This window comes from Pseudoliparis swirei, chromosome 20, assembly GCF_029220125.1.
Source record: "Pseudoliparis swirei isolate HS2019 ecotype Mariana Trench chromosome 20, NWPU_hadal_v1, whole genome shotgun sequence".
NCBI classification, from domain to species: Eukaryota; Metazoa; Chordata; class Actinopteri; order Perciformes; family Liparidae; genus Pseudoliparis; species Pseudoliparis swirei.
In genome coordinates this window covers 18,727,793-18,740,766 of record NC_079407.1, presented here as the reverse complement: position 1 = coordinate 18,740,766, position 12,974 = coordinate 18,727,793, and the positions used below count along the sequence as shown (strand labels likewise).

Genomic DNA, 12,974 nt, shown 5'->3' with positions numbered 1-12,974 from the left:
CGAAATAACAATATGTTTGGTTTTTACGAGGTCTAGACATGCTATTCTTTTTAATGACATCCCTAGGCCAGTGCGGTTTACATTTATTGATATCTGTTTTGAGACGAGAGCAGCTCTGTCTTCCTCAGAGGTTTCCTATACAAGAGCTGCGTTTGACTTGACTGTAATTTGGTGTGTTAGGACCACGGAGTGAGGCGGTGAAACATATTCTGCTCATATATTTCTCTGAGATGCCTTTTTCTGAGATTAAAGACATTTCTAGTCTATTTGGGAATTCATAAAAGAAAAATGTGAACTACTTTACTGCATTGTTTTATCTGTTTTATTGAAGGTGGCAAGTTGCATCAGCGTGTTTATTTATCCTTCAAAACTTCAATAGGCATACACATGAGGTGAATAAATTGTATTCAGTGAATGCTAATAAACACAAAAACATAACATCTAAGTGTAAATATATTTCAATCTAATCAGCCGCGCCACAGTTTAAGCTGGGTACCACTGTGTTGATGTTTCCGCACCATAACCCTCGTAAACGCCCTGAAGCAATTATCCCAATCAGCTTCTTGCTAGTTAAAAACAGTTCTGGATATTTCACAGGAGCGATTTATATTTCTATATACTTGGGCAGGGTTCAGTTCGGAAAAGGTGATATTTGCACGGGCTAATCGGGATTTATCAACATGTTAATCAAAAGCTGATGACTGCAGGCATGTGGTCCAGGAAACAGGGTAGAGTTACGGACAGCAGCCATTATCATACATTATCAGTGAGAGTGTTGGAAGCTAAAAACAATCAGGGCCAATCACATTATCTCTCTTCAAAGCAAAGCTCTCTCCAGCATGACGCACTGTTTGGTAATAGCTGTTCGCAGGAGTTTCTCCCGAGAGGAAACTCGCCCACGAAGTGGAGGCGTTGCAACTCCAAACATAAAGTCAACTTTAAATTGACAGGCAGGAGGTCACTGAGCCGCGATGCACACGTTAACCAGATTTGCAGTTTTATATAACATTGCACACATTCAATAATAATTAACACAGAATGTTGTCCATTTATTTTGCAGTTTCTCTTTCCATTTGTTACGTAAAGCTTTATTCAGGACCATCTTTGGTTGAATATACGTAAGTTAGTGCAGCCGAACTGGGAATGAGTTAACGGCTGCATAAACTGACAATTCCAGTAATTATCCTGTTTACAACTCTCTGTTTATGATCTGCTGCGCCTCAAGGAAATATGATCGCTAAAGTTGTGCTTTGTGTCTTGCGCTTGCATGAAAAGAGAAAACAACGGTTGGATATATGCTGATACTCTACTTCCATTCAATGGACCGACAGCTCTCAAAAGTAAAGGAGCTACGAGACGGACAGAGCAAATTTGGGTCGAGTGCACAAAAGGTCCATTGCTGTGCTGCTGTGTCCACACACATTTCCCCAGTTACTGTGTAAACCTCCCTCGCCTCAAAACGGCATCATTATTGTGCTGCAACATCAAGGCACATTAAAAGAAGTGAAACTGTAGCTCTGTGCTAATACGTGCTGGCATATGTTCTGCATCGGAGGATAGCAGCAAACCAAAAAAACTGTTTCAGGAAACAGACTTTACACTGACCAATTAAATGTATGAGAGCATCATGGACTATCAAAGCTAAATGAGATCTGATTGCAGAAAAGAGTGTGGAGCACTAGAAGTGCCTCTATGTGAGGAGTGAACTTCGGTTGTTCCTATGGCTTGCATGCACACTAAATAATGGATTTTGGCTTGTGAGCTGCAAAGCCGTCCATAAAGACAAAGGTTCCTCTTGCACAAGAGCTGTCACGACACCGGCTACGAGTGGACCCGAGTGTCAGGAGGTGCCACTTGGTTATTCTGTCAGTGACTTCTCTGAATTACACTAAATAGTACAGATGAGGTCATGAAATGCTGCTGTAGCATCTGTATCATATACAAATATGTAAATTAACTAACCAAAAAGACCATACCATATATATGTGTGTACAGAAACACATGGTAAAAAACCAGTACAGAAGGCATTTCTGTTGTTTCATTCTGTTAGAGGAAAAGCAACTGGCATGTGCTCTAAATGGAACATCACAACTTCCGAGCAGATTCACAAAGCAGCATAAAAAATACAACACTTTTAAGTAGATCATGGTAGGAAATTAACATATCTTTCAGGGGTTAATTTTTGCCCCTATTGACTGAAATCCGGGGGCAGTTTTTAAAACTTGTGAAATAACATTTAACCTTTGTCCATAAATAATACATATACTTATTTAGCCTTCCATTATTTGAGCAATTGTCATAAAAATTTCAATAATAAGACTATGAGGCAGTAGTCTACAGATTCAAAGTGTTTTCTGAGATTTTTTGAACAAAAAACAAAAAGAAAACAGAAATCAGACAATCATATTTAATTGTATTCTTATTTTTTTGGGTTAGTTATTGTTATTCATTTTTTAATGATGATATCTATTAACAATGATAACTTATTTCGGGGTTTTGAAATTATAGTGGCATTTTGTGCCCCTCTCCTAGTGATATCAGGGGCAATATTATATATCTTAGGGGCAGTTTTGCCCTTTGCCATCGTTTATTTCTGACGCTGGAGTAGATTTATACATGATATACGTAACTCCGTTTTTTTTCTGACGCTGGTGGAACAAAGAATAAGTGACAGATGAAAGAATTAACTTTGAGTGGAAATCTGACAAGTGTAATCGGCTTATCTTGACAAATGAATAGCATTAATGAAGGTCTGCCACATCCGTCTATATGAAGCAGGCTACTTTCAGCAATATGACTAGTTTGTACAATTTAAATTGTACAAGACTTTTAAAAAGAAAGTTCTAAAGTGCTGCAAAGACAAATAACCAAGAGAAAACAAACATCAGCACATAATGATAAATGAAAATAACATTGCACTGTTGACTCCATTAAAGCCCACAGCTCATTAAGGGAGAGTCAACCAACTTCAACACCCCTGTTAGACTCCACTGGGAAAACAGGAGAACAAATAAAATATACATCAAGCAAAGTGGGAGCAAAAACCAAACATGTGCATAAGATATGAGTTAAATTAATACACCGTGGTTGAAGAGAAAACACAAAGTTTGGAATTAATTTTCCTTAAATGTTTAGAGCCTTTGGTTGCAGCTGTTTGAATAACTTAGTGCATCATATCAAATAAACATACCATATGCATCTTTATGTAAAAACTAAGTAGTAGCTTTAGCTGTTAAATAAAGGTGTTGGAGTAAACTGTTCAACATTTTCCATCTGAAATGCAGCAGAGTACAAATATAAAGTGGCAAAGAATGGAATTACTCAAGTATGTAAGTATATAATTGTATTTAAGTACATAACTTGTGTAAATGTAGTATAAATGTGTACATAAACAACACTGCTCTCCTGGTGGCTCCTCCCACAACAGGAACACAGGAGGATGGGCTCACTGACTAGATGTTGCTGCTGGTTGCTGGTGTGAATCCCCTTTTCTTACAGAATGTGTCTACTGGCTTGAGGAGACACACTTCTACATTATGCTTGACGTGAGGATATATGGAATAAGTGGATATTTCTCAAATCAAAACTACAGACTATTTTAAAGCTTTGTGTTGTGTTCTCACAGGAAAAGTGTATTTAAAACCGTTAATATACGTATTGAAAAAAAGACATTCGATTTGTGGGGGTCGAGGGACTCTATTCTCCCATTAAATCATTCTTAAAAGGATAATAACATCCGATATAAAACCATATATTACAGTTAGCAGTGGTATGGAATTGGGATAACACAATAATGTTATTATCTCCAATAATAAAAAGCCAAAATGTGTCAGCTCCGATTGCAACATCAGAAGAAGATGCGTGTGTCTGTGTGCTGTCGAGGTGCCTTTTATCAATAAATATGATGAGTTAAATCGCAATGTTCAGTTCTGCGAAGCATGAACCACAGATGTGATCTGGAGATAGAGGAGGTGCTGTGCATCTGAACTGCAGACCAGTTGATCATTGGCAGCTTTCCTTTCCTTGTTAGCTACAGACAGACTGCTATTCTGGAGGCAGTGGATCAAGCCCATATTTCCTTTCAAATACATTTACCTGTCATCTCGGATGTAAACAATGTGACTTTGAGTTTCCCTCTTCCATTAGCTCTATTGCCTCCCATGTCTCTTCGCAGTGCAATGACTCAAGGATGAGAAATAATCGATAGGCTTCTGGTTTGGGTGAATGAGTCTCGCACAGTCTTGATCAGCCTGACAATGATAGATGATAGTGCTGTATCGGAGAGTAATTAAGATGGGTCTATCGTCACACTGATAACTCAAGAGCCTGATGCCCCGAGGCATGAAGCACCAACCTGTCAGACAACAGCTCTCGTCTTCGTAAACATCAGCATCGAAACATCCTTTTTGAGAAGAAATTCTCAAAGTCCTGCAATTTTTCTAAAACCATACGGAATTTCAGAAACAATTCAACCGTTTATTTTGTAAACCCATCTGGCTTACAAAAATAGACATTTGGGAAAATACTTGTATTTGCTTTCTTGACTGAGTTAGTACAGATGATTGATAACCGACCTCACGTCTCAACACTAAATATGAACCTATAGCCAGCAGCTGGATATTTAAGCTCAGAACAAAGACTTGTCTTACTCAGTTCAGAATTAACTAAATCTTCCTATCTGCACCTTTGGATGCTCACATACTAACCCATAAGGTTGTATCTGTATCTACTCTTTTTATGGGGGGTTATGTGCCACAAAATGTTTTGGTCAGGACCGGTAAGCCAATACCCCCCCAGTTGGACATTTTTGTGACATTTAAGTAGTGAAACTGATGAACGAGTTAGTTGAAAAAGTAACATTTAATTTAAACAAGAGTAAGTGAGGTAGAATGGATTTAATTTTTTATTTTTTATTTGTAGTATATTAAATGCTGTTTCTTTAAGACTTGTTTGTTCTTGCCATCCCTTAGTGTATTGTAAAAATAGATTAGAGGAAGGGTTTATTTATTGATTTATTTCTGAGGGTTCAACAAAGGCACTGCTGAAAAGAAACATAGAAAGTCGGAAGGGTCGGGCTATATCCCCAAGTCTAGATACATCCTGCTGTGTAAGGGAATACTATTTCATTCAGTCTGCATAAATGAATTTGGAAACGGCCAAAGGAGGGGCTGATTCTAGGGGATACTGATCAGAATGTAAGGTACCTGTCCCAGGATCTCATATAAGCATTTGATTGTTTACGTTTCGATCTCAGAGCAAAGCATGGCATAAGCAGCGCATTGTTTTAATGCATTGTTTATTGATGAGTGTTCTGTTGCCACTGACTTGTACATCGTGCTTTTGACGTTACGTTACTTCCACCTGCTTGCCTCGCTGCTTACAGAGGACTCTGGGTACACAGCGCTTATTTTATCAGCCTCATATCTGCCCAGACAAGCCCAGAGGAGACAGAAAGGTGCTGATCCTCTGCTGTTGTCTGAGAAGCACGGTGCAGCCGCTGACCTCCGCCAGATAGAGGAAAGCTCTTGCCTTCAGATTCCGACAAGAGTAAACGGCCAGCCATCAATCAACAGTGGACATCGTAAATGGGACGGGTCCAAATGCGGCGGGGGCTGACCAACTCCCAAACTCATTCTCTATAAATGTCCATGTTTCATTCCAATTCAATCAGTAGATTAGTGGGAGCTCAATAATGGAATTTATTGATTCGAGAGTCATTCTTCTCTCACAGAAAGAGTCTTTTCTCCTCTGCATTGATCAGCAGTTATTTAGTCTTAATGCCGTGACTTCTGGTCTGAGATGCATCCACTCTCGGGGCTCTCTTTTTGTTGAATTTCTCTTTTGTTGTGACTGATCTCAACACAGCAATAGTATCTGTTTTGGTGAGTTCATAATATGTTAAAGAAAAAAGGCAATAGTAAGTTCAAGATTAAATCACTGTCTGACCATCATGAGTAAGGAATATGCGTTGCCTATATTTAGGTTGTAATTCTGGTTACCCTTAGTGTAATTTTGAACGCTGTAATGCTCTGTTGAAATACATGTGTGATCAGATCATTGGCGTCTCAGATATCATATGACACATTGATGAATAAAAAAGTTATGGAAGGCACTCCTTTGGGTAACAATATTTATTTATAACCCTGACAAAATCCAACAAGTGAACGAATGTTGCAGGGCAGTGCACTCTTAAAGATACCATAATTGTCATGGTATGGGGTTTTGGTGTCTTGTTTCCTGTTTTATTTTGAAGTCATTGTCTCTTGCGTCCTCTGTTTCCTTGCACTTCCTGTCCCTGTGATCGTCTGCCCTGTCCCTGATTGTTCATTCCCTTCACCTGCCCTCAGCCACTCCTCTGCTTCTTGTTTGATTGCAAGCCCCGCCCTCATTGTTTCCACCTGTGTCTCGTTCCCCTGTGTGTTTAGTCTGTGTCTACTCCTTGTTCTGGGCCAGATCGTTTTTGTACTTCCCGTGTTCCTCGTCCTCGTGTGACTTTTTTCAATGAGATCCTGATAATCTGATCAGTGACCAGGGTTAGGGTTACTAAACACAGTGCCTCCCTTAGGTAACTTAGGGTTTGTCTGAAAAGGGCAAAACAATAAAATACTTTCGTTAAGCAGTCTACAAAGATAATGTATACCAAGCTATTCGAAAAAGAGAACATGTTCTTATTCACATCAAATAACATGCTGATGTTTTGCTGCAATGTTTACCACATTCACCACATGAGTTTAGCATGTTTAACCTATTTGCACTTTAGAAGGTTCTCAGTTAAATCATAAAATGGCAAAAAGTCAATTAAGCACTGACAACTTTTGGTAAATTCAGCATTTAACCGCAGATGGATTCACCTTGCAGTCCCTGAACAGCTGTATCTCAAAAATTATTTTGCGTTCCAGCACACTGTAGTTAAAGGGTTTAAAGGCATCTAGGTTTGAATCTCATCCAGCCTTCGTAAAAACTAAATTACTGGCATCTGCCGTGAGACAGAGGAATGGTCAGATCCCTTCCAGCTATTTTTTTATGCATCGTCATGTTATTGAACTGGATTCTTGTTTTTTACACATTCTATTTGAATTACACTGCAGGTTTATGGTGGATATCGGCCCAAAGAATATACTTTGCTTTGACTGCTCCACAGCCTTAATGGTGGCTTGTATTTGCTCCATCAGCCATACTAATATGCACTCTGTGACCCTTTCAAAACCAAAACATTGCATTTGCTTTTTTTCTCCTTTGTGGATCTGATTGTCACCGTCTGAGCATCACAGCCAATAGAGTGAGGTTTCTCTATACCAGAATACAGAGAAAACAATGTCATATTCATAAGAGCAGACATCAGCTCTCCTCATTACCACAGCACAGTCATGAATGGAAGCTTCTGTCCCCACAATAATGAAAGGATCTGTCATCTGTCTGTTTCTCCTAATTGACTGTTTACAACATTTCAACACAAACACAGACTGACAGACACACAAAGTGTTCATCGTCCTCAGTTTGTCATTCAGTTTGACACCGCAGTACACAAATTCCTTAAATAGAAATGTCCCAAGTTTCTACTTTCTACACGACTCAAAGTGATAGCATGTCTACAAGCACCACTCCTGCGACCTTGACAGAACAACCTCATACAGTATTTACTTGAAGGTCCCACTATTAAGCAAGTGAACAAAAACCCTCGTACTCTGCACCCAAGGTGACGTTTTCGAGATTGGACTCTTTCAGATACTGAAAAGAATCAAGGAAATAACAATCTTTTTATATTTTTATATCCTCTAACATTGACTTCTTTAACCAACTCTTTTCTGTATAAACTGACTAACTCGTTTTAACCTCTGATTTAGAAGAACAAATAGTAAAGAGAAGTTCAATCGTGGATGCACAGTCCCACTCTTGCCATGCTCAGGCAAGGTGGTAATTGATTAAAAACACTGCATTTACAGATGAGAACTTCCCACAGCTGCGATACTGTGATGTACTTTAGCAACTGTGCCTTGCTTTGTTACATGGGATATCAGTGACTTAATTGTTAACATGCATTAGCTGCCAATTCTCAGCCATCCCCTCCCTTTCCAACTGTAAGATTAGCTGCCACTGCATAAAGTAGTGCCATGCATTATCTAGCAATTAGAGTGAAACTTATTAAGCAGAGTTTAATGCAAATTTAATGAGCAATAAATTCAATTTCTTTAAATAGAAGAGATTATTATTGTTACAAATGATGTACTGTGGTGATCTCGAATGTCCCGGCGATGAAATACTTCACAAGAGGGCACGTATCAATGGGCCATTAAGTGCGTTTTTAAATTCATCATGGAAGTGCTATTTCACACAGATAGTGGGGAGAAGGCCACTTCAGTTTGCTCCGGAGGTAGCACTACGGTTCTGCGTGTGGTTCTGAGTAGTAGCGGGTATCAATTGATTAATCAATTTGTCTTTCCATGGAAACGTTCTCTGATTTCAGCCTCTTTACTTTACTCTGCCGTTTTTCTTTATTTCATGTGAGTTTAGAAAAAACAGGCCTCGGCTAATTATTATGTTTTTACATTCTAGAGATCCGCTTATCAATCCATGAATCACAAAAGTAATCCGCAGATTTATCCAAAACCAAAATAATCGCTAGTTGCAGTCCTCGCCAGTTGTATAATATACTGACAGTATGAATTTACTCATGTGCTGTATATAAGTACACAACTGATGTACTTGTCCTTGAATATATTCGTTTTGTTTTACTTCATACTTTTACTTCATTACATTTGAGTGGCAAATATCTGGTGTGTATTTACTTTGTTACATTTATTGACGACTGCAGTTACATTGCAAAATAACATTATACACACAAAACAAATGAAGGACATAATAACAGAATGTTGCATTCTCATGCATTTCATTTCATTTCATTTAGTCTAAACTAGGACACCTAGAACATTAAAATGCTGCTTACACATACTGTGAAGGCATTAGTAAAAATATAATGCAACAACACTCAGAGGGGAAATATTTTGTGTTGTGAGCAACATTTTTCTTATATTATTGAACATGGCTGTAATTCTGCTTAATTCAAGGATCTGAACACCTGTACTACCATTGGTCCTAGATTGTCTTATAATCAGCACTCAATAGAAGTGACCAGTACTGACCAGTACATGTGAAAAACACCGGGAGATCAACACTATGGCTCGTATCGTATACTGGGGAAATAAAGCCAAACCAAGACACCAGAACACACTCGCTGTAAGAAAGCACAAACTGAGCCCATTTCAGCAGTGTCCGTTCCAAAGCCAAACCCCACCATAAGCAGCCAGAGACGGACATCTTCAATTACTCACCCTGACACGTGCCAACTGGCAAACCAAGAGCACCATAACAACTGTGTGTTTCCTTTTGTTTCTCTGAGATCGCGTCATTCAGCGGCGCCTTGAGGCTTCACGACAGCTCGCATTGATCCACTTCACCATCACTCAGCTCTGACGAATGACTTCTTGAAGCTGGCAATAAGTGGGATTATGCAACCTTTTGAAACGCGTCCATCTGATATGCTACAGCAGGTCGAGCCACAGGAGACGCAGGGAGAAAAAATACTGCGAAACAGATGATTTGTTAAAATGTTAAAGATAAAGTGTCAGCATTTCATAAGAGGGTGCCCAGTCTTGTTCCCTGTCTAAAAACTATGAGCAACTTTCTCTTATGGGTCATATATTTCTTCAACCTACTCTATTTCCTGGCTATCTTTATAACAAACGGAACACCGATTGTGACGAGCAGCATCCAGTTCGTGGGGCTATTTTCCAATTCCAGACAATCAAACAAATGAAATGCCTGATGTCAGATCAGACTTTCTCTGGCTTGCATGAGGACGTTACCTGAACTGGGAGTGAGGCCACATCAGTTTCCTGCTGCTGCCAGCCTCGGCGTATTGAGCTGGAGGTTATTGTGCATTCGTGATGCATTTTGTGTTTGATTGAGAAGTTAATTAACTTAATGTGACATGGAGCCGCGAGACAATGCTGTAAATGACATTCAACACAGACCATAAAACATTCACCAACTGTGAAAAGAAAGCATTGCAGTGAGCTGTGAAATAAAATACAAACACTCACTGTAAAAAGAAGTGTTCTTTAACGAGTAGCCTAACCTCAATTTGGAGGTTCAATTTGCACACACATACACACACCCACACACATACACACACCCACACACATACAAACACACACACACACACACACACACACACACACACATACAAACACATGCACACACATACAAACACATGCACACACATACAAACACATGCACACACATACAAACACATGCACACATACAAACACGTGCACAGGTATACACCTACAAATACATACACACATACACACATATACACACATACAAACACATGCACATACATACAAACACAAGCACACGCATACAAACACACACACACATACAAATATATACACACATACAAACACGTACACACACATACAAATACATACACACATACAAACACATGCACATGCATACAAACACAAGCACACGCATACAAACACACACACACACATACAAATACATACACACATACAAACACATGCACATACATACAAACACAAGCACACGCATACAAACACATACAAATATATACACACATACAAACACGTACACACACATACAAATACATACACACATACAAACACATGCACATGCATACAAACACATGCACATATACACACACATACAAACACATGCACACGCGTACAAACACATGCACATATACAAATACATGCACACATACAAACACATGCACACATACAAACACATGCACATATACACACACATACAAACACATGCACACATACAAATACATGCACACATACAAACACATGCACACGCGTACAAACACATACACACTATGCACACACATCTCAGTGTTGCCAGGTCCGCTGTTTTCCCGCGGAATTGGGCTACTTTTGAAGTGTTGCCGCGGGTTGAATTTTTTGTCCGCTGGTTCGGGTAGACCTATTTTGCATGCAAATTATAATGAATATCTTTAAATAAAAATCCATATTTTAAATGAAATAATTTATTTATACCCAAATCCTACGAAACTGACTCCAGATCAGCACGTAGGCCTACACGCCGACACATCCGCGCACACAGGTGAGCTTGATGGACGATGCCGATGTCAATGTACGATAACTACAGCACTGCCAGAAACACAAATGAAAGTAGACTTCAAGTGAAAAGCTGTCATCGCAACTGTTGCTTTGCCATGTAACAACCCCCGGGCACTGACAGCACGGCAGCATGTCCATCCCGCCGCCGGGAAGCATTTAAAGCGGCTCAAGCTGACATTTTAACCGCTTCACATGCGTCAGTGTTGCCATTCCGTTCCCCAGGACCCGCGGTGGGACACCGGGGGGAACGGCCGGACTGTGGGGCTTCAATGGTCGGGCAGCTCCGGTTCGTGCAGTTTCGTCCTGTAAAACGGATGGGGAAGCCATAACAGCGACATGGCACATGCACGTCTCCAGCCCCAATGACAAGAGGAGTAGTTAAGACTGCGGACTGGGGAACGCGCACGGGCATCGGAGGCTGCGTTTGTGCGGCCAGAGGACGCTGCGAGACGAGAGCTGCAATGCGTGTTTTCCCCTCCAAAGCGCACCTGAAGCGCAGACTTGGGAGATGTGTACACCGTGGATTTAGTTGGGACTGTGAGGGTTTATGCGCTCGGAATATATAACCGGGGATGGAGTCGCGAGAATCGCCTCTCATTTCAAAATAAAAGAGCCACGTTTCACTCGGCTTGCCTTCAACTTGCCCCGTGGCTCTAATTACTGTCGGGCCGTTTCACTCGATCCCCGCTGCTGATACTTTCTCTCCGCCAAAGCAACACTACTTTTAGTTTTTGTTGCACACCTCTCTGTGGCTACAGCACAGGACGACACCCTTTAAACGCGCGCTCAGATGACCGGATAAGAAGCCCGACAGTGGACGAGGAGCAGCGTGCATGCTTCTTTTTTTTTTGTGAGTCGCATCGCAGCGATAGAAAGTGAGGCTGAGATTCGAGGGGAAGCGGGTTGCGCAAACTTCTCCCCGGTGCTCCTCTCGTGAAGCGGGTAATTCACACGCACGCCAAAAAAACAACTTACCTTTCGGAAGAAACGCCGCTGAAACCACGAAAAGAGAGAGAGTAATAGCGAGAGATCCGCTCCCCGTGATCGCCATGTTGGACACCTGCTTGAGACTGGCGGCGCTAAATCACCTAGAGACGGCCATGGGATGAAAATGTAGACACATGAGAGGCGGAGGGAGGGAGGGAGGGATGGAGGGAGGGAGGGCTCAAGCAGGGAGCCTGCTATCATAGTGAGCTGCATTATGTCGCGATGACAGGCCTATAGAATAATGTAGGGCTATTACAGTGATATCTTAAATGGTGTCAAAAGAGTGATACTGTCCTTATTTATTACCACTGTAGGCCTAATTCCCAATGGGGATATTAAAGTAATATTACAGTGATGCCATGGGAAGTGTAAAATACAATGGAGCGCGGTGAGGTAACCATAAACTCACCACCGAGAACCACAGACACTTTATAGGAATATTATAGTCATTTTCTTTTATGGTTATCGTCTGTTGGGTCATGTGGCTGATACCAACACATACTCATGGTGTGATAGCTGAAGCCCAAAGGAGATAAAAACAACATTTAGTTTATGTTTATTATACAGTAGGCTCGTCTGGACAATAGCAGTGTGAGTTTCAGTTGAATGTGTTTTAATCTGTTAGAGGACACTTTGAAGGCTGCAGATGAAGAAAGGATTTCTCTATTTAACACTCTTTGTGTGGAAGAGCACACAGTTTGCTACTTTTTAGCAGCATAATTGAAATCAAACTGCAACATGTTAACTACAAATGTATTCAGTGAAGCTTAAATAACACACAAAAACAACATATGTTGGCTGAAAGTACAGTAATGTTGG

At 40.5% G+C, this 12,974-nt stretch overlaps 1 protein-coding gene across 2 annotated transcripts in view; it reads right to left on the bottom strand.

The window, feature by feature from the left end:
* Nucleotides 1–12,250, bottom strand: part of cadm1b (cell adhesion molecule 1b) — a 131,665-nt gene extending 119,415 nt beyond the window's left edge. For both annotated transcript variants that reach the window (XM_056440845.1, XM_056440846.1), the window contains exon 1: nucleotides 12,144–12,250. In XM_056440845.1, coding sequence (XP_056296820.1) covers nucleotides 12,144–12,219 — 76 coding nt within the window. In that variant the 5' untranslated portion in view covers nucleotides 12,220–12,250. The remainder of the gene's footprint in view (nucleotides 1–12,143) is intronic.
* Nucleotides 12,251–12,974: the final 724 nt, after the last annotated feature.